Source organism: Bacillus rossius, chromosome 1, assembly GCF_032445375.1.
Source record: "Bacillus rossius redtenbacheri isolate Brsri chromosome 1, Brsri_v3, whole genome shotgun sequence".
NCBI lineage: Eukaryota > Metazoa > Arthropoda > Insecta > Phasmatodea > Bacillidae > Bacillus > Bacillus rossius.
In genome coordinates this window covers 368,258,297-368,280,851 of record NC_086330.1, presented here as the reverse complement: position 1 = coordinate 368,280,851, position 22,555 = coordinate 368,258,297, and the positions used below count along the sequence as shown (strand labels likewise).

The following is a 22,555-nucleotide window of genomic DNA, read 5'->3' as shown; positions in this document are numbered from 1 at the left end:
TTGAACGTTCCGAACCCAGTCTTGCGAGCGTTGGCGGAGCAGGGTTTCACCAAACCCACGAAGATTCAGGTTTGTACATGCGTTGCAGGCTTGAGTGCCATTTATAAAAGTTTAAAGCAAGGCTCTATAAATCCCGGGTGCCAAGTTGTCACGGCGCCTAACTTTTTATATCTTGCGACTAACTTCTGCCAAGATACCAAGTCATAACTATTCATTGCTTTTGAAAACATCGGCAAATTTTGTTGTCATATAATCTTGTTGTACAAAAATGACTGGGACCTAGAAGATGGGATGGTATTTAAATTATATTAAGTTAACTCTACGATATTCTAACAAGTTACTTTATAGGTACCATATAGTACTTTAATGTTAAAATGAAATCTGAAATTAAAACTGTTTACAGATATATATATATTTTTTTATCTTTGGCTCCTAAACCAATAATTTAAGAGATTTTGCAGTGGTCTGGTGTAAAGAGAGGCGTTAATAAATCCAAAAAATATTAATAGAACGTGAAACTATGCTATGTGAATCGCTTCTTGTTCTTGATTACAGGAACTCTCTCTTCCGCCTGCTATTTTCGGACGCAGAGACATTCTAGGTGCCGCCGAGACAGGCAGCGGAAAAACTTTGGCTTTCGGGATCCCAATTATATATGGCATCCTTGCCCAGAAGAGCAAGGGGAGTTTAGGTAAGTTTTAATGTTTCTGAAACATTGGTGGCTTGTGGATGCTGGTTTTGTATTGTCTGTGATGCAAAATGTATTGCAAAATGTTTTAAATGCAGACCTATGTTTTAAGTAAAACGTATCCAATGTATTTATTTTTACACACACAGAATGTAATATTTAGTAGAGGTATAGAAAAGACCTTTGAAGACATTTGCCATTATTATGTTGTGTTCATGCCTATCAGTATATGTAACCAAAAACAGCATACACATGCACATAGTATCATTTTCCTGGATATTGAAGTCTGGTAAATGAATGCAGTAGCTACTTAAGACCCCGAAAAAGCTAGCTTCACCACATTGTCTCCTGGTCGCGGGCAGCTCAGTTGTAACTTGCACACCAGTTCAGTGCCTTTTTTATACTTCGGGGTCACACATTTAAAATTTTCGTAAACTAAAAATGTCTTTTTTTTTAAATTGGTTTTTATCGCTTGCAAAACCAGTAACTAGCTTTTGCTTGGCTGTAAATCTTTTTTGTAGTTTACTCTGCATGATTAATTTATGCCCTTGTTTGTCTTCATAATTTGTTTGTTAAATTTTTTTTATATGATCGCAAGTGGGAAGCGTTTATTTAAATATTTACCAAATTATAAACTTCATAATTTGGGTTTTTTTTAATTTGGTGCCATACAGTCAGATGCCGCTTGTAGTGTCGCCCTAGTTGCACAAGAGATTGCATTTTCTTGTGTTCCTTGGAAATTGATAACGCCAGTCAGACGAGCAATTTAAGGGGCCCACCTAATAGCGAGGGCTGTACGTGTGTCAGTGAGGGAGGGTAATAATTGTGACGCTAACTGGTCTAATAGTGTGTGGTATGGCCTCTTTAAGTGCAAGACTCTGGACAAGCGCGTAGTCTTCTTGTTGTGCAGGGAGCAACTAAGATTTTAATGTAATGCAAATCCTTTGAGTGCTATAAGAAACTATACCAGCTGTTTCCTGCTTAAAGATTATTCAGAATATATGTAAGTGTTTTAGCCCTTTTCGACCTTCTAAAATACAGTTTAACAACAAATTACAGAAACCAAACTACTAATCCATCGTCAGTCAGCTTTTTGTAAACGGACTCCATTCAGATATTGAGCAGTTTTTAAATTGCTTGTTTCTTCTGAAGCTCTGCCCACAGTGTGAGTGTCGAAGCAGACAGGCACTTTAGGGTAGTTATATCCGTGCACGTGCAGAGTCGACGGAGGAGGAACCGGCCAGCAGCGATGCGAGGAGCTCCGAGGAAGACGAAGAGGTGGTCTTGGCGGACAGGGGAGGCCTGGGCTGCGTCAGGGTCGTCGACAACGCGAGCGGTGGGGTGTTTGCCCCAGCGACGATGGCAGCAGCTCCTCGTTGCCGCAGGCGGCTGTACGCGCTGGTGCTGACGCCCACGCGAGAACTGGCCATCCAGGTGAAGAACCACCTCGTGGCCGCAGCCAAGTACACTGATATCAAGGTGAGCGCGCGTCAGCCATCAAGCTGCAGAAACCGGGTTTTATTGGGATTTGGGATCTTGAGAACATGATATCAAATACGAGTTGCTCGGCTTCTGGGTTGCAGCCACAATGAAGGCGAAGATTTCACCAAACTTTCTGTCTGCCTTGCAGTCACCACCAAGGTAGCAGTCACCTACCAAGGTTCTTGGAAATTTCTCCTGCACAACAACTGCAGCCAATCAGAAGACATTCCTCTCTCGGCCGAGAGTATTTTAAGGCATGAGAATTTCCAAGAACCTCAGTAGGTGACTGTTACCCTGATGATGGCGACTGCAAGTTCGGCCAAAATGTTGGTGAAATCTTCGGCTTTGACGCGGCTACAACCCAGTAGCCAAGCAACTCCAGCCAAGTGGCCGTGAAAGTCTGCGATCCTTATGGTTTCAAATGATTTCCTTATTAAAATCCCTTACCAATCTAAAAATATGTATTAAAATTACTTTTGTTGTGGTTAGTTAATGGAATTACAATTAGAATTTAAAATCATTTATATCAATAGTTCAGACATTAAAAGATACATGCCATGAAAAAACTGTAGACAAAGCACAACCAAAAACCACTCAAATTTTTGACTATATGTTAGTCTCCATCGATAGTAGAGAAGACACTTATCAGTATAGACTGTCTCATGGACGTTGTCTCAAATTTGACAGTTCTCAGAGGTAGTACCATATGTAGTATGTATCCTTCTGCAGCTCATGTGTATCGAAATATAAAGTTGTTGAATATGATACGTCATTTATACAGAGGAATCTATATGTCAAGAAATTTTCCTTAATAAACAATTAGGTATGTTGCTGAAAGTCATCAGCAGGCATTAATTTCCAGCAGCCTTATGCATTTTTTTTTCCTTTCACTTCAGATTATAGTTGCACATTTAATATAAGTTGTGGAGATTTTCACTCCAGTGTTTCAGGGGCACTACGCAACCCGCGTTAACCTCATAAGATTCGATGCTATTTTCATTTTGCTTATAACTTAACTAATATAGATTTCGAAATGATGCTTGCTAGATATGTAAGACAACGATGCTCTTATCAAAGCCCCTTTCTTCAAAAACGTGCATAAATTATGGTTTTTTACTAAACTTTACTAATATGCATAAGTGTATTGTCTAGGTTTGAACCATAATTTATGCACATTTTTGAAGAAAGGGGCTTTGATAAGAGCATCGTTGTCTTGCATATCAAGCAAGCATCATTTCGAAATCTATATTAGTTAATAAGTTATAAGCAAAATGAAAATAGCATTGAATCTTATGAGGTTAACGCGGGTTGTGTAGTGCCCCTGAAACACTGGAGTGGCCTCTTAAATCATTTGGAAATTATCTGTATAAGGTTTTAGCTAACTTAAAAATCATTATGTGCCTGCGAATAGTAGATCAGTTTTGTGTTACGTTTGCTTGTGTTTAATTGTGTTTGTTACTAGTATACATTAATTAAAAATTACCCTGTGATATAGAAAAGTTGCAAGAAAATTTAATTTGAAGGTCTTGAAAATGTTCTGTAATTGCTTCTCAAGGTATTTGTAGACACTCTGTAATAATAACTTGTTTATAAAATGACCAAATATAATACAACCTTCAGTGTAAGAGAGACTAGGAAAAGAGTGCCTCTTGTATACAGTACTTGTACTACCTGGAATATTGTTCCGCACATGTTTTCAACGCTGACTGGTGCGGTCAGGGGGTGTGCTTGGAAGCATCAGGTGTTGGTTGGCAGGTGGCGGTGGTGGTGGGGGGGCTGGCCCCCCAGAAGCAGGAGCGACTCCTCAGCAAGGGACCGGAGATAGTGGTGGCCACGCCGGGCCGCCTCTGGGAGCTCATGGAGCAGGGCAACCCCCACCTCTCGCAGGTCACCGACATCAGGTAGCGTGGACGCCGCTCTGCGTCCCTCGAGCTCTTTCCCGGAGCCTCGGTAACACCGACCGGCTTGCTGCGAACAAACCCATCCTGGTTTAATCACGCCCTCTTTGCTCCTGTGGGTACAGTCACAACTCGCTTTTGCAGTTCCGTGTTTTGCTTGGTTGTTGAAGTCTGGACGAATATTTTAAAGTATGGCATCATTAGTGGGTTAAAAAAAATGCTTGATTTACTTTTAATTAGGGACCCCGAAAACTTGTGAACGGTGAAGTTCGTTTGAAAGCGCGAATTATGCTGTTTTTAAAGTTATTTGTGAAATTTACACATTTTTGTGGTAAAATATAGGCTCAAAATATAGGCTTTTTTCCACAAGTTTATCATGTCGTTTCTGAAAATGTCAGGTCATACGTCATAGATTTGTAAACACGTGAAACCAATTTCAATAAGTATTTCTATTTCTGAAACGAAGCAATCCTTTCTACTACAGTGCCAATCAGTGTAATTTATAAACGCTTCAAATGCAATGTTTTGTTTTTTGTCCTGTGCGTATAACACAAAGTTATGAATCCTGTATCATTATATCTTTGGTTCTTTAGTGTAAAAGCAGGATGGCTTCATTATCAAGAGAAGCCACTACACATTTTATATTTATATTTGGATTTGTTATGTTATGTAACACAAAACAATTTGGTCCTTTTATAAGTGGAGAAAAACTTTGTTTACTAGGAAACCTCAAAATAAATGTGAAAAATTATATGGAAATAGCCTATCTTCTAATTTGTTTTCTCTTTATGTTTTCATAAATTTATAGTTTAGGCCAAGTAATTATTGTTGATGGCATGTTACAATGTGTTTTACGAATTTTTTGCCCCGGTCTTGTGTATATTTAACTGCATACTTCATTTGTTATCACATGTAGCGGTGCGCACATTGTGTAGGTTGTGGCCTGTTTCTGCCAAGTGATAGGCGAGGTAATATTGCTGTGCTTCACATTTGCCTTCTGCAGAATTATAATGGCAGGAAAACAGTGCCTATTCCTGGAGTATATAAAAAATTAATCTCAACAACAATATAATCTTCACAAAGTACTTAATTCTGAACCCCTGCGCACCATTCATAAGTTCTAACTTCTAAACCAAATTTTATTAAAAAAAATATTAGTATAGTTGATTTTTTTTTTCTTTCTTCCCAGTTCAGATTTTCACTACTTCGAGGTTACATTGTACAAATGTGAGGGTTGTGTGCACACTTGATGCTTCAATTTTCTTAACAAAGCCAACCTTTTTTCAACTGCATCATGTTTCCAGCATCTATTTTATTTGTCTTTAAAGACACACTGCACATTTCTGTAAAAAAATTCACGATTATTGATGATGAAATAAATTAAAATCTTTATCAGCAATTGAAAACACATTAGAATGGCTAGGAATGGAAAGATTTGTATTTTTTTTCCTTCAAACCAAGGTGCCAACAGACATGTAACTGCGAACGTTATGTACCTTCAATATATTGAATGCACAGCGTTAGCCAGCACTAACATGTAGCGCTAGTTTTCAGACACATTTACTTTTTATTTTTCCATACAATCCTATTTGAACAATCTGCATCTATGGTACAGCAGTGATTGTAAACAAAAATCAGGGTGTCTACTGACCCTGGAAAACCTGGAAAACCTGGAAAAATCAGGGAATATTGTAATCAGGGAAAAATCAGGGAATTTTGTTAAAAATCAGGGAATTTTTGTTTGGTAGGTTGTAGTTGGCAATACGTTTTTTGTTTATTGATCTGCTTGCATTGACGTAGCATCAAGTGTATCGCGTCCCATTATTTTATTTTTGGATGGAAAATAACGAACAGTTCCCACGTTCATTTTCTTTTATTTACCATCGAATTCGGAAGTGGCGTTAAATCACGTGATACAAACTGGTTCAAGCTGGTCTGTTATCCTGCTGACGTACATACTGCAGCATGTGCTTCCCACGTTCGGATTATACCGACAGGTGCATTTAATTTTAAGTATCTATGGATGCCCTCAACGTAATCTGGGCATTTTTGTTAGCTTTGAAAATACATATCACAGACACTTTTGGTGAAGATTCGCCATCGTTGCTAGAAATTGGTAGTTGTGGACTTCTTACGGTCCATGGTGCTTTCAAAACTGGAATTTCTGCTATACAATTGGATGTTGTTAGTTTTTTCAGGCACAGTTACTATTTGTTTATGCATGTACCTGCAAGGAGGTCAGATTACATTAGAATAACTGGATCAGAGCTTTTTTCCAAGAAATTTTGTGCAATCAGATGGAATACTGCAGTTGCTGAGCGTGCCATGAAAACTTTACCCCACCTAAAGAAATTTGTTAGTGAAGTTTCTATTTCATCTGTGTCTTTCAGTGTAGTGAAAAGTGCTCTTGAAGATAATCTTCTAGAAGTAAAATTGACATTCTTCTACTCTTTGGCATCAGAGCTGGAATTGTTTCTCACAATGTTCCAAAGTGAAGCACCCATGGCACCTTTTCTCTATGATTCACTGGTAGACAATTTATTAGCTTTGGCAGGAAAGTTTTTGAAACCAGAGGTACTGAAGAGCTTTATGGAGAAACGCAATGTATCTCAATTGGATGTAGATAACCAGGAAAATCTATTGACTGCTAACAATATCAAGTTGGGTTATGCAGTATGCCATGCCATCAAGAAAGAGAAAATACCAGTAAAGTCTGTCCTGTTACTGAAAAATGATGTTAGGACTTGTCTAAAGGTTATGGTAAAAAAACATCAAGACTAAAGTCCCCTAAAGTACAAACTTACCAAGGGAATTTCCTGCTTATGTCCGTCTGTGGCTTTAAGAGGCCGTGTCACAAATTTGCGCTCCTATCTATATCAATGTTATTTTAAAAGGCAGTTTTTCTCAAAGTCTATAAGAGGTAGGGGCCGGAAATTTTGCCTACTGAAAGTATACAATACATTTAACATAACCGCTTTTTTCAAATTTAGTTATCATATCATATATTATTTCTGTGATGAAAATAATATTATCAATATTTTGATTTGTCCAGATACATTGAAATTTTGCTTATATTTATAATTATTTAGCAAAAACTGAAAACGCCATTGAAATGTATTGCACATTACCTTCCGATCAGTGTCTTCATGATCATGATGGGTTTATAAACCTGGGTGTAATCAAGTCTTTAACAATTACATGACAACATTTATACTTAATAATTTGGAGATATGCCTTTTCTATCCTCAGCCCCTGAGCTTTTACTATCTGGTCTGGCGACCGACCTGACACTCTTCAACCACCCCAGGGGTCTCCGATTGCACATCTTATCAAAAAAAAAAAAAGCTGTTCGTTCATTTGTTTTTGTGTTCGAGCGAAGGTTTACTTCTCCATAAGTGCCACAGAATTCACACATTTATGCCAAGGGAATATTCCGCTGATGTGACGCCATACGAATGTATTATTCGCGACCATACAACTTTTTTGTTTGTCATCGGGAAAATGACGCAACAGTTTGATTTTTTGTGGTGATATAAAATAAATTTTCTTGCTAGGGAATGTTTATTTTGAATTGAGCATTTTTAAATGTCAGCGTAGAATATGCTTATCTGCCCATTTTGTTTCTTTCCATAATAATGAGTAAAGTTAACATTGTCATAGACATTTTATTATATTCGTTTGCCGTCCAAGTACAAATGTCACACTATATCGCACGTAATTCTATTTTTTACTAATTTGTTAGTTGTCATTTTATTTAAGTTATAAATAACAGTAATAAAAATTATTACTTAATAGTCCAGAATAGAGATTGAGTTATTATTCATTTAATAGGAGTTTAAAATATGGTACTACATACATATTTATATTATCTTGTTGTCTTCTTTGTAACTTTACTGGAAGAATGGCATTTGGTATGTATGTTAACTCACAATGAAAATACTTCAGAAGTACTCAATTAACAGTGAACAACCTAGGGCCTATACTAATTTCATTATGTTCATGAAATATAATTGATATTACTAATAATGAACTGTATGTGTTTTGCGTAGAGATATCGTACGAACTGTATGTGGTACAGACCAACATTAGCTAAGACTCTGTAAATAAGTAATTTCAGTTAATGTGTAGAGAATATTAAAAGTTAGAAATAATGATATATATATAAAACAATGCAGAGTAATCAGCATAAAAATAGAAGTTGTTTTTACGTAGCGCCTACTGGAATGTATATTTTGTGTTGAATTATGTGGTATGATTAGTATTCTCTTATTGTAAGATGTGTTTTGTTAAAATCTTATAAAACATCACTTACTGTTGAAGGATTTTCATTTTTTTTTGTGATGATCTTACTTAAACAAGTTTTAATTATATTACACATGTATATTTTAAAAGCATTTTAATGTATACTTATAGAATTGTAATAGGCTTTATACGGACTCTCACGATGCATGTGAGCATCTATAATTAATAGAGACCGGAAAAATTCGCGGATTCATTCGGAGATAGGCTAGAAGTCAAATACATATACCTTTTAGATGATTTTGCTATTGGCTTACTGTTCATCTGGACGAATCTCAACCAATTATAAAACACCAACCAAAGAAGGATCGAATCACAGACAAACAAGCTGAGACGACTAACAAGTCAGCAGCAAATGAACTGCCGTTATTTGCCCGAGTGTACAGGGGAATGTGCAGTCTATCCTGAAGGCCGTCGAAACCGCGATTTTTTCCGGTCCCTAATCTACATCAATATTATGGCCGTTTCACAAGATCAAATATTTATTGAATTCAATCTGTTGCATTCATTGTACATGATTTTCGATATGTACATTGAATTCAATACAAATTGAAGATGTTACTCAACTAAGCTTATTCTTATTAACTTATAAGTATTTTGTTTGTTCAGTACATAAAAGTAAAAGATTCGTTATTATTTAAATAATGAGCATCTTTAAGCAATAACGTTTTCAAAATATTTACATAAACATAATGGAATATATTTTTTAAATACTTTATATCTACGATCACATCAACGGCAGTATTATGTAATCAATGAGGTAATGAAATATCCTGAAAGGATATTTTCTTCTCTGTAAAGTAAATTTGTAATGCAGCCCTCTTAATGTTAGTTTTGTGAGTTATTTCGTCTTCTAATATGCTACAGCAATGTATAAAATTAAGTTTTGTTAGTGTTTTAGTCTTGTGTAATGTGATAAATTCAATATTTTTTTTGTATGTTCGTATTCATAAAGGTAGGCTACATATCGTATTAAGATAAATAATAATATTTGTAAATTTAAATTCTTTGAAACAACGTCGATAAGAGGTTCACCTACCTCTGTTAAACTGTATGATGGTGCATTGTAAAAAATTAGGTAGTCTGACTTAAGTGAGATTGTATTTAGATTGTGTGTGATGCATATGCAATATCTAAGCATATGCATTTATGTTATTATCCTTTTAAAACGTTACATGATGAATTTCGTATACTTTTTAATGTCAACTAACATTATTTTTCACGGACTATTACATCCAGATAAAGAATAATTACCACATGTTTGAAGATTAATTGTATTCCGATACGTTTAAAGTATTAAAATTTTTAGTTTTAGTTTTAGATACGACTCATACTACATTTGTTAAAGTGAGGTTTCTTGATTCTGAATCCCTGCATCTGCAATTTCCTAGTGAGCCGCCGGTCAGATTGTCATCCTCTCAGATTGTCGAGGAACCAGATACATTTTTCGTCGAGTAAACTCGAGCTGTCAACCTTCCCACTAATCATGTGATAAGGGTATAGTAGCTTTATCACGCGCTGCTGCTACAGTTCCTTCGGTTGAAAAAGCCACTAAATCTCACTGTTAAAAGAGAGAACTTCTAGAGCAGAATGTTGGAAATAAACATTTACTGACACGGCCTCTTAAATTCGGGTGTGAGGAAACAGCATGTGAATTACAATTTTGAATGTTGTCTTCAAAACAAGTGGCTATAAGGACAAGAAGCTGATAACATTGAGTGATCATATCAGTTGGTATGTTCTTCGCAAGATTCTAAAGCACTGTTCTCGTCTTTTTCTTGAGAAGACTGGCACTTTGATCAATTGTGGATGCTCATCCTTAAGGCACATACAGTAGCTGCCAAAACAGGCCTTCTAAAGTTTGTGAGGATGATGTTGGTACTTTCCAATGGAAATGCATCATTGGAAAGAGGATTTTCAGTGAATTCTAATCTGATAACTGAAAACTTGCAGGAAGAAATACTGATCGCACTAAGACAGATGTACGACTTTGTTCAACGTTCTGGAGGTGTAGAGCATGTTGATATCACCAAGTCCATGTTACAGTATGTAAGAAATGCTAGTTGTAGGCGTAAGGAAGCCCTGCAAACAAAAAGAAAAGGAAGCTACAGACAAGAAGAAGGCAGAAAAGAAGAGTTGAAGAGGAGATCAAGGCATTGCAGTTGAAGAAGGCTCGTGTGTTGGATTTGGCTCGTTCTGAAGCAAGTGCAATAGACGCAAAAGTTGAGTCACTGCGAAATTGATGGGAGCTTCCTTTTACTTATGTTTTTGCAAAAGTAAGTGTGTGAAATATTTGTAGCAGCATGTTTTATTTGCCATCAATTGAGTCACTTTGGCCACATCTGGAAGAAGGCATTTTTTTTTTTTTTTTTTAAATAATTTAAGTGAGTTGAAATATTTTGAAACCCGTCAATGTACTGTTATGCAGTTTTTTCAGTTTTGTGGAATGTCGTAATTGTGTTACAGAAAACCTGGAAAAGTTCAGTTTTAGACCTGGAAAACCTGGAAAAATCAGGGAATTTCATTTACTAGATCTGGTAGACACCCTGAAAAATGCACGCAAAGTATAAAGTTAACCTTTTAACATGTTAAACTTAACAAATGGGATGAAGTGTTAAATGGTTAGGTTTTTAAAACTTTTTTTTTTTTTTTTGCATTTTAGAAATTTATAAAGCAAAAGTTATAAGCAGGAAATGCACTATTTGTGAAACTTTATGTGCAGGACATAAATCCATTGCCCTTATGGGGAAAATGTTGGTACTTAAAAATTATGACATTATAAGCAGGAACATTATAACACGGTTCTACTGTATGTGATATTTCAAAGAATTTTATTGAATGTTGAAAAGTATATGACTAGGTTATTACCTATAATTATATACAATTTTTTTTATTAAATTAGAAGAGAGAATCTGGGTGGAAAATAGTTCAAATGAATTCAAACCAGTGGAATGAATGTTGTGTGATTTTATGATTCACTTCTGCAATGGAAGAAACGACAAACGGTACATCTTCTTTGTCTCCAGTGGTTAGTTGCTCTCAGCAAGCCCCCACAGAGGAAAAAAATTTGAGCTGCAACAGAAAGAACGATAGAAAAACGAGACAGGAGTGTCCCGCCTGAGCAACCTTCAATGCATTTCCAATATTTTAATTATTGACATTAAAATATCTTGTAAGGCTGGAGTCATAATGCCACGACCAACACCGATTAGGCGGCATACATTATTCCAGCATGACAGAGTTAATAGCGTAGACTAGGGCCACAATACCACAACAACATTAACACAGCGAACTCCTATATGGCTGTGGGCAAATCATTCCAAGCCAAATGTGTTCATAAAATGCAGTACCGATATAATGCACCAAAAAAAAAAGTAGTCCCTATAGAATTCTTTAATTTCTTTTTGATAACTGAAGTGCATAACAATATAACATTTAATCTATTGCATAAAGTGAGATTAAGTGTGTTGCAGATAAGCAAGCTACAGATATGTTGATTAGGGACAGAAATAATTCCGCTGTTAGCTATGCTAGAAATTAAAACTTGAAGTCACACTACAAATTTGAAAGTGTACCCTAACGTAAAACAGAATTTTGTAATTTAAACATAAAGATTTACAAAGTAAGTAAATATTTTTGAAGTTTAGTTCTTTTTAGGTTTCTGCTATGGTTTTCATCGTGTGGCACGATACAACGAAATTAGAAATGGAATCTACTCGTTGCGAACCGTCAGGGTGGGTGTTAAGTCGTATTTCATCGGCTACTGAGCGTGTCGGGACCTTTTTGTGTCGTGTTCGTCGTCAGTATTTGCAATGTCAGTTATTGATGGGAATGTTACCGACATGTCGCCATGTGGTGACGGGAAGGTGCCAGCGCCGGTGTCGGTCGCCCCCGCAGGTTCCTGGTGATCGACGAGACGGACCGCATGGTGGAGAGGGGCCACTTCCAGGAGCTGCAGAAGCTGATGGAGCGGCTGAACGCCGACGCTGGGAAGATGCGCAGCCGCCAGAACTTCGTGTTCTCGGCGACGCTGACGCTGGTGCACGAACCGCCGCGCCACGTGGTGCGCAGGAAGGGCGGTGGCAGGCCCACGCGCGTCACGCCCGGCCAGAAGCTGGACGGCCTCGTGCGGTCGCTGGGCATCACCGACCCCAAGGTCGTGGACGTCACCAGTCAGTCAGGTGTGCAGCAAGGGTTCCCTCGGGCGGCGACAGTCAGAATACGTAGTTATGAATAGAGACCCGTAAAGTTCGCGGGTTCACTTCGTGTTATGCTAAAATTCAAATAATTATACCGTAGTGCTGCTTCTGTCATTGGTTCATTGTTAACCTGGAGGACTTGAGGGCCAATTAGAGACCCTCGCTCATAGAAGTGTCGAATCACAGGCCACCCAGTCGAGACGACTCACAAGTCAGCAGCCAATGAACAGTTGGCATTTGCCCGAGTGTGCAGAGGATATTGGAGTCTATCCTGGAGGTCATTGAACCCGTGAATTTTCCGGGTCTCTAGTTATGAATGTGGAAAATAAATTGAAATAATCAGGAATATTTTATAAATAAACATTAATTTTACAAAGTTTTAAATGTCTGGAAGTTCTTAATCGCAAAATTTTGACACCAGCTTTGCATTCGTATAAATGCGTGTTTTTATATTATAAAAAAATAAGTAAAAAAAAGAACACGTGTAAATGAGTACACGTAATAGAAGTGATACTTATTTGGCAATTCAAACCTCAACTCGTAAGTGTTCTCTTTATATCTCTTTGGCGTCAGAAATGTTTCGAAGCAATTTTTCATGAAAACATTGCATTAAAGTTCGTCCTTGAAATTGTAATTGAAATTTTACTCTGATCATGCCCAAAAAAGTTTCACTTCAAAATTTTGAAATTAAACATATTAGAAATATGTGCTTTCGCTTTTTTTCTTTTCCATTTAACCAGACTGAGCCACAGCAACGCATGGCCAGGTACAGTTAGTATAACATATAATATTACTTCAAGAATTTCCTTTGCAAATGTGGTTTTACTCAAGGAAAAATCCTTTTATGCTTTATTAAATATTAACTGTGCCGGAAATTAGGCATTTCGACACTTTTTTAATTTTGTTATTATAATTTTAAATTATTTTTGGAGATTTTATTTTTTCAATTTATCTGGTTACTAAAGGGGTGATTTACTCTTTGTTAGGCCGGTGTACGCCACGTAGTTAAACTTTGTGCCAGTGAACTGAAGCACCTTTCTCAGGGGCCAATCTGATATTTTGCTAGTCTAATATGGACGTGGGCAGGCCGGTTGAAATTTCTCTCGCCTGCAGTCACGTCCCGGGTTTGTAATATTAATTCCCTGCATGACCAAAATTGCATAGAGCAGCTTCTGGCCTGCAAGCTGCTACTTCTTAGAGGCCTGCTGAGACTAGCTATTCTCGTCACGAACGAGTCTCCAGTGGACCTCTGTTCCCAGCTTAGTGGCGTTTTCTGTCCACCCTCCCCTCTCTTTCCAATTATGCTAGACCTGGCGTGAACCTAGCCAAGACGATGGCCTACTTTAAGGACATTCTCCCTGGTCCTACAGAGACTTCCACGACATCTAGCGGCAGAAAAAGCAACTTCGGCTCTGGTGGCCAGCGAGCAGAGACAACGCCAGTGACACCTGGCGGGGGGTCAGTTCACCACCTCCGTTAGTTCCCCTTTAGGCCGCCAGAGTGCACCACCTGCTACGCCTTAAGGCCCTATGCTTCCTCCTCGCGACCTGTAGAAGTCGATTGTTTGTAGCTTCCTGTTACCACCAGTAGAGAGCGCGCATGTCGTGTTGTTGTCACGCCCGCCTCGGACTCTTTCGGAAATTTTCGGCCTGAGCCGAACCTTCCCCCTCCTTTTTCCTAGGGCCGATCGCCCGATTTAATTAGGAGCTTTGTCCGCCATCGCCGGACACTTAGTTCTCTGACCTCGGCTACTTACCACGTCTTCTTGGCGTCCTCTGTGCTAAGAGGCTTTTCACGGCAACGGCGAAATCGTGTGCACAAGAATGTAGTCAGCTGTCTTTAGGGATGTGATCCCAGTGGTACAGTAGCCAGTCAGATGTAGTCTTTAGAAAAAGTCATGTTTAGTTAAATTTTATTATTTTTTTTATTTTCCTAAAAATTTGGTTCCTTTCGGTCATCCGCGATTTCTCGGTGCGCGCCATCCTGATGTCAGCGCGAGACATCTCGTGAGCCCGGAATCTACACCCTGTTTGATGAGTAATACGGCCTTTTTTTTCTCCTCCCCAAATTGCCGTTTGTTGGCCTTCCGCGCCGACTGTGTATGACTGTCTGGAAGCAGGTCTAATTCGTTTTGAATTTGACTTGTGTTTCAGACAGGGTCCAAGTGCTGGGGAGACAAATTGCTCCCAGCTTGTTGTCCTGGACCTCGAGCTCCGAGTCCCGTTAGAAGAGATCTTTCCCGACCCGAAGTCTTACCGTGAAGACCCGCGTGATAATGTAAAATAAACATCACCCCCCTTTCTATCTACGAACTACATTAAAAGAATGAGTAGCCTACCAGCGAGCAGTGACTTAAGAACATAATCTTCAAGAACATGTAGAATCAAGGAAACTAATTATCTATGTAATCTTTGGACGAATCAAATTTTGGTGTGATACTTAAAATTTTTTGTTTATGTAATCATCTTTTGTTAAAGTTGAATATGTGTTGTTTTAATAACATCGGGCCGGCCCATTTTCAAATAAGTTACGGTAAATATATTGTTAATACCCTTCAATGGGAAAGTTACAAATGCCAAAACAAATGGAAAACCGAATTAATTATTTACATTTTTAAATAAAACCAGGAACCTATAGACCAGTGGTTCCCAACCAGTGGTCCGCGGACCATCAGTGGTCCGCGAGAGCTATAATATGGTCCGTGAAAGATTTCAAACTTTAAATGAACGCGCGTTGGTCAACAAAAGCGAACGCGGCGCGCAGGCGACCGGGGAAGGGCAAGCAACTGACTAAACATTATGGCGCAAGCCGGTCAGTCAATCTTACGTTTTCTTTCGTTTTGCTCAGCAGTGTTGTGTTAGTGATTGATTCTGTTTAGCTGTTTAGTGGGTAAACATCTGTAACTCCTCGATATTCTTAAGGATATTTTTATAAAATATGAACAGGGTAAGTAGGCTACGCATTTTTCTCTGTTAAACTTTTTTAATAAAAACATGCAATTACAAAACAGAATGTGGACGTTAGTTTACGTACGAGTCTTGTTTTTATGTATTACAAATGTTCACGACAGTTAGGTACAGTTAGTTGAAAACCTAATTATATTAAAATAAACCGATTTGAAATTAAAAATTAAGATGGTAAAAGAACACTGGCCTCCCAAATTAAAAAGTGGAGCCAGGCACAAAAATTCTTAAAAATATGCTATAAAATTGTTGAATTGTTATTATGCTGTTTTAGGTTTTTCATAACAAAATAAAAACACCGTTTACTCTTTTAATGCCAAAGTCGGATAGATCGCCTTTTATGTGTCGTACGAAAAATTGGAGGATCGAAAAATCGGACTGAATATTGTTTTCTTTTAAAAAACGCATTTTCGTCACTTGCAGCGCACTCTACCTTTGTCGGTTTGACTCGCCCTACTATTGAGTTGCTTTTTCTCAAAATAGAGATTAGAGCTGTCACGCTTCTGTCTTCGTTCCCTGATAGAGAGCAGGGTTCTCATGCTATTTTCGAACAGCATGTGAAACAGATTGGTACTGCGTCTGTGCGCATTACTTCGTTTTGAATTTAATTTTCCGTTGTGAGAAATTCAACTTTTATTTTTAAAAAATTATATTCTGATTCTTTTGTAAATTATAAGTGTTAATTATTTTCTACATAAGTATGTGTTTCTGCTTATAAAAATTTATTTTGCAAATATTTACAAAAGTTATATATTTCTGGCAAACAAATAATTAAGTTGCTCTATCAAAAAATAATAAGCAGTTTCTTGAATATTATAAATTGCCAGCTATTCTTTATTGTTGTTTATTGTGCGTTGAAAATCATTTTTGTAATAGTTGTAGTGGTTATATTTTCCCACGAAATTCTTAGGGCCAAGAATATTACTTTAATAACCTTGCTCTATTCGCACGCCAATCCATTAAAAATAATATGACTTTTTCACGAGAAATTTAAAATGAAATAAATATCAAATGCATTATATGTTTTTATTTAATCTTAAAAAATTGACAATAAATAATTTATTTATAAGATGTAAAAAAATTTATACTTCCATACTTAAAGGTAAAAAGTTATTAAAGGTAAAACAGTAATTAAAGGTAAAATTTAATAAAAGTAAAAAAGGTATTAATTTTAACTCCAGATATGTAATTCATTTAAAAATGTCTTGGTACTTTAAGTATAACCGTCATAGAATTAGACAATTTGAGGCTGGCACCAAGAGGGTTAAGGGAAATTTAAGGTACCTACCAAGACCCTTGTTTTTAACGATTAGACAACATAATTAAATTGTGTAGTAAATATTTAAGTTTGTAAAATAATAATAACGAGGTTAGAATTTTTTGGAAGCCAGTTTATATTTATTTATTTAATTATTTATTTTAGGAATTATGAAAAAATTTAGCTATATTATTTTTTATTCTTTTACTTGGCATAAAACATTATATAAGCATAACAGTGTACATTCTATTGCATTTTGGTTTTGTTTTCAGAAAATGCCGCCTATAAGAAAATATGATAATAGTTACATTAAATTTGGATTTACTTCGATAGAAAGTAATGAAGAAATAAAACCACAATGTGTTATATGCGCAACTGTTCTCGCGAACGAAGCCTTGAAGCCAGCGAAATTAAAACGTCACTTAGAAACGATTCATACAAATTTTTCTGACCAACCACCAGAGTTATTTCAAGGAAAATTAGAGTATTTAAAAAAAGTAAACTCTGGCCTAGTGGTACAAGGTATGCATCATCTAAAAAAAATTAGTAGCATCGTTTGAGATATCAAAATTAATAGCACAATCTAAAAAAAAACCTCACACAATAAGAGAAACTCTTGTGAAACCTTGTTTGATTGAAGCCGTCGAAGAAGTTTTAGGGTTAGTAGCAAAAAAAAAAAAAATACAAGATATATCTTTGTCGAACAATACGGTGAAAGCTAGAATTGAACTCATGTCAAATGATATCGAGGAGCAACTTGTTTCAAGAATTAAAATGTCACCATTGATCACTTTACAGTGCGATGAATCCACTGACATTTCTAATTGTGCGCAGTTACTTGTTTTTGTCCGCTTTTTAGACGACGACAACATAATCAAAGAAGAACTGTTGTTTTCTCAGGAACTGGAAATGACATCAAGAGGTATCGACGTCATGAATATAATAACTGGATATTTCCAGAAATATGGCATTATGTGGGAAAAGCTAGTCGGTTTCTGTACGGATGGTGCTCCTGCGATGTTAGGATCACATTCCGTTCTAGCAACGTTAATCAAACAGAGGAATCCGTCAACATAAACATCGCATTGTATCTTTCATCGCCAGGCGTCAGCTTCCAAGACTCTTCCTAAATGCCTTAATGATACAATGAAATTGGCCATAAAAGTAGTAAATGTCATTAAAAGCAGTACCTTAAATTCACGCCTTTTTAAAAAACTGTGCACTGAAATGGACTCCAACCATGAGAACCTCCTCTTTCGTAAAGAGGTTCGTTGGTTGTCGAAAGGCAATATGCTGGAAAGATTATACGAGCTGAGAGGAGAGATTGAGTTGTTTCTAGGTGAGAAAAAAATGGAAGACTTAGTAGTACAGTTTTCTGATTTGACATCCCAGATGCATTTGGCATATCTTGTGGATATTTTTACACACTTAAATAAGTTGAACTTGCAAATGCAAGGTTCAGGAAACAGACAATTAGAAGGCGTTGCAAATATTTTTAATTTTGAAGATAAACTTCGTGCTTTTATTTGCAATCTTAAGTTATAGATTAGTCAAGTTGGCGAGGGCAATTATAGTGCGTTTGCAACATTTAAGGCACTCCTTGATGACAAAAAGTATGTTATGGGAAAGCATACAAAAAACAGCAAATGTCATTTGCAAATGTTTGTTGATGAATTCAACCGTTACTTCCCAGAATATAACAATACAGAAGCAAATGTGGACCAAAAACTGATACGCACTAACGCTAGAGAAGTTGCAGAAGAAATCCAAGAAGAACTTATTGAATTACAAAATGACAGGAACTGTAAGGACGCTTTTGAATCTGATTCTTTGGAGACGTTTTGGTGTAAGAAAGCAATCTCATATACTAAAATTCGAGAAATCGCTTTGCGCTATGTTATGTTTTTCTCAATAACTTATCTATGCGAACAAGGATTTTCTGCATTACTGGTAATTAAAAACAAATCCAGGAATCGACTGAAAGTGAGTGATGATATGCGTGTAGCTTTGAGCAAAAATATTACCCCAAGAATTCAAGATCTTGTACAGAAGATGCAAGCTCAAAAATCTCATTGATGCAAACTGAATTGTGTAATAAAAATATATGTTTTCAATCATAACACTGTTAATTAATTTTTATTTTGGTTTTTTAGATTGCTTATGTTAAACGTTTCGATTAACATTGAACGATTATTATATTTTTAGATTGATACAGATTATTTTTTAACCTTGTAGTCCCTGCTAATAATAATAAAATTAAAGTGGTCCCTGATCAAAAAAAGGTTGGGAACCTTTGCTATAGACCAAGCTACTTGTGTAGTGTTTATTTATTTATTATATACCTTATTCTCTTTAATGATCCACTAGCTCCCAAGTTGCTTGTGTGCAGGGGGTTCCAAATTGTCTTGTTCTCCGCCTCGTGCCACCTCTGGTCAATAACTTTAATTTCCTCAATTTTTGAACCCAGCAGTTTCCAAGGTCTTAACCTTAAGCTCTGCAAATTGAATGATTCAACAGTCAATGTAGCTTTTCCGGTAACAAATATAGCGGTGGGTGTGGAACTACGTGTGAATGGTTAGCTCATTAATTTTTCTTGTGATTTACAGGAACAGCAAACTAATATACTAATCAAGATCGTATCTTTTAAATTATTTAAATAAGTTGCAAATTATACCCAGCTAAATACTCCTGTGAAATTAAATTAATTACATAGTTAATTCTAGACAGAGAGGAGAAAAAAGGCGCAATAAATAAATTTATTGTTGAAAAAAATTCCCTTTTCTGTGGGAAATCTCGACTATACTGTAAGTCTCTATACAGTGGGAAACATCCGTTCTATGGAGAATACTTTGCCTATGGGTAAATACCCATTCTGTGGTTAAGTCCAGTCAGATGTGCAAGTGGTTTTAAACATTTTAGACGGTTGGTTGCTTTTGAATTTAAAGCATTTATTTAATTATTTTTATGATTTGGAAAAAAAACCACACAGTGTTACAACAGAGGCTACACAAGAACCATTGATTTACAACAGTGCACTTGCTTGTTCATGCTAAAGATGAAGTGTTAAGAGGCCACTCCAGTGTTTCAGTGGCACTACGCAAACCGCGTTAAACTCATAAGATTCAATGCTATTTTCATTTCGCTTATAACTAATTAACTAATATAGATTTCGAAATGATGCTTGCTTGATATGTAAGACAACGATGCACTTATCAAATACCCTTTCTTCAAAAACGTGCATAAATTATGGTTTTATACTAATCTTTACTAATATGAATAAGTGTATTGTCTAGGTTTGAAACAATAAATTTATGCACGTTTTTTGAAGGAAGGGGCTTTGGTAAGAGCATCGTCTTGCATGTCAAGCAAGCATCATTTCGAAATGTATACAGTAAGTCCTCTATTTACGTCGTACCAATTTACGTCGTTTCGGATTAACGTCGCTAATGTTTGAGTACTCATGTTTCAATTTAAGTTGTCGCCGATTCACAATAACGTCGTTTACAATGACCTTAAATCTTTATTTTAACCAAAACACCGTATATAATTCGTTTATAATTCTTTGTTTCCTTCGGTAGTTAATTTATGCAGTTAATTAGTTGTAAGCAAAATGAAAATAGCATTGAATCTTATGGGGTCAACGCAGGTTGCGTAGTGCCCCTGAAACACTAGAGTGGCCTCTTAAGTGAGAGGCTTCCACCGTAATTTGTCATCGAAAGCTCGCTGCCGTTCGGCCCGTGACCAGGAGTGCCTTGAGGGGAAGGGGGGAAGGCACAGTATTGGTCGGTGGTGCGTGCAGGCACGGCGCAGACGCTCTCGGAGGCATGCATCCACTGCGCGGCGGAGGAGAAGGACCAGTACCTGTACTACCTGCTGCAGCGGCACGCCGGCCGCACGCTGGTGTTCTGCAACAGCGTCGGCTGCGTGCGGCGGCTGGCGCACCTGACGGGGCTGCTGGGCTGCCGGCCGCTGCCCCTGCACGCCAGCATGGCCCAGCGGCAGCGCCTGAGGAACCTGGACCGCTTCCGCGCGGCCCCCGGCGCGCTGCTGCTGGCCACGGACGTGGCGGCCCGCGGCCTGGACGTCCCCGGGGTGGAGCACGTGGTGCACTACCAGGTGCCCCGCACCTCCGAGGTAACCCACTCTTCACCTTATCCCTCTTAGTGCCAGCCTCTGCTAGGATAGTAGTGCTAACAGTGCCAGGTCATTATTAACTAAATTACATCTCTAGAGTTTTAATTTTAATAACTTTTTGATTTTTACTGTTATAACTAGTGGTGCACCGATATGACTTTACCGATTACTGATTCGATTACCGATTATGAGAGCAATAATTGGCAGATACAGATTCAGTTACCGATTATAATGAAGACATTTTTTTAAGTGTAATAATGCACCCAAAATTTTTTATTCCCATGTGAATTTAATAACAAGAAAAGGTAAAATTGAGAATACAGTTATAATAACAGTATAAATATATATAAAATATACTATTAAGTCATTGAAAGGGGAAATTAAATTAACTTCTATTTAAATATTTGTTATTCTAAACAACTTGAACCACAGTCTAATAATTGTAATTTACAATGGGTAAGTTTTTGTTGCGGAAAACTAAAATTATTATCGACTATCACGTAAGGTTGCATCAAGAAATTACCGTTTAACAATGTAAACATGCTGCTTTATTTTGTTCACTTGAGTTTATAGAAAAATGTTTCCACACTTCACTTTTTTTTTCTCCCTACTCGCCATTTCACTATAATTATATAAAAATGACTAAAAACCAATTCTAGCACATGTGATTTTATTTATGTTGACTGAATATATAAAATTATAAATACTTTTTCACTTTTCACGTCACATACAAATAACAAACGGATAATGTTACCAAAGACGCCCATAACGAGTTTGTAAAACGCAGTGATAAAAACTAGAAGGTATCGGGATCACGATTTTGAACCGCTACTATGACTCGAAAAGATTGATTGTCATAGAATCCACTGCAACTGTTTGTGGTATTTTGATTGCGTGCCATCTATTTTACTTCTCTGGCTATACGTAATGTACAAGGCCACTAAACAAAAGACGAAACGTAAATAAACGTGTAGGAAAAATGCATTTTTTATTGTTTGAGGCAATGAGATTTATTAAACTTAACGAAATATCTGTAATTATGATATGACGCAGTTAGATGAATTTTGTAATATATACAAATATTACCGTATTTCGTCCTAAAATGTGTAACAAAATATTACACGGTGAAAACCTACTTAATTACGCCGGGACGTAAATAATCGGCAAAGTAATCGTTAAGATAATCGCCGATTACGATTAATCGGTAAGTAACCATAATCGCCGATTACGATTCATCGGTATCCGCATCGGTACACCACTAGTTATAACTATGAAATTTTTACTGTTTATAGATAAATGTTTTCTTTTGTCACCTCTCATTTTTTAAACATAAAAATATTCATCTTATTTTATTTTTGTTGTTTTTTAAATTAAAAAAATAATTATTAAATATTAGGGATGGGTTGAGTACACATTTTTATCGATTCCGATACCAGTACCGATTCCTAAATTTCGATTCTCGATTCCGAGTCATTCCAGTTTTCGATTCCTGGTAATTCTGGTCACATAATTAAAACTACTTAAGAATTGAATGCATTACATAATGATAATAACATGTATAAAGGATAATTATAAACTTAGGATGAAATGTTGAGGGTTGTTTTTTTTTTTTTTTTTTTTTAATTACCAGTGAA

The 22,555-nt window shown here is 36.8% G+C and overlaps 1 protein-coding gene across 1 annotated transcript in view; it reads left to right on the top strand.

Annotated features, from left to right (window-relative positions):
* LOC134528418 (ATP-dependent RNA helicase DDX24) overlaps positions 1-22,555 on the top strand; it is a 76,385-nt gene that overhangs the window by 36,788 nt on the left and 17,042 nt on the right. The window contains exons 6-10 of the mRNA XM_063362019.1: positions 1,500-1,504; positions 2,074-2,167; positions 3,926-4,071; positions 12,265-12,548; positions 20,587-20,921. Of these exons, the coding sequence (XP_063218089.1) occupies positions 1,500-1,504; positions 2,074-2,167; positions 3,926-4,071; positions 12,265-12,548; positions 20,587-20,921 (864 nt within the window). The remainder of the gene's footprint in view (positions 1-1,499; positions 1,505-2,073; positions 2,168-3,925; positions 4,072-12,264; positions 12,549-20,586; positions 20,922-22,555) is intronic.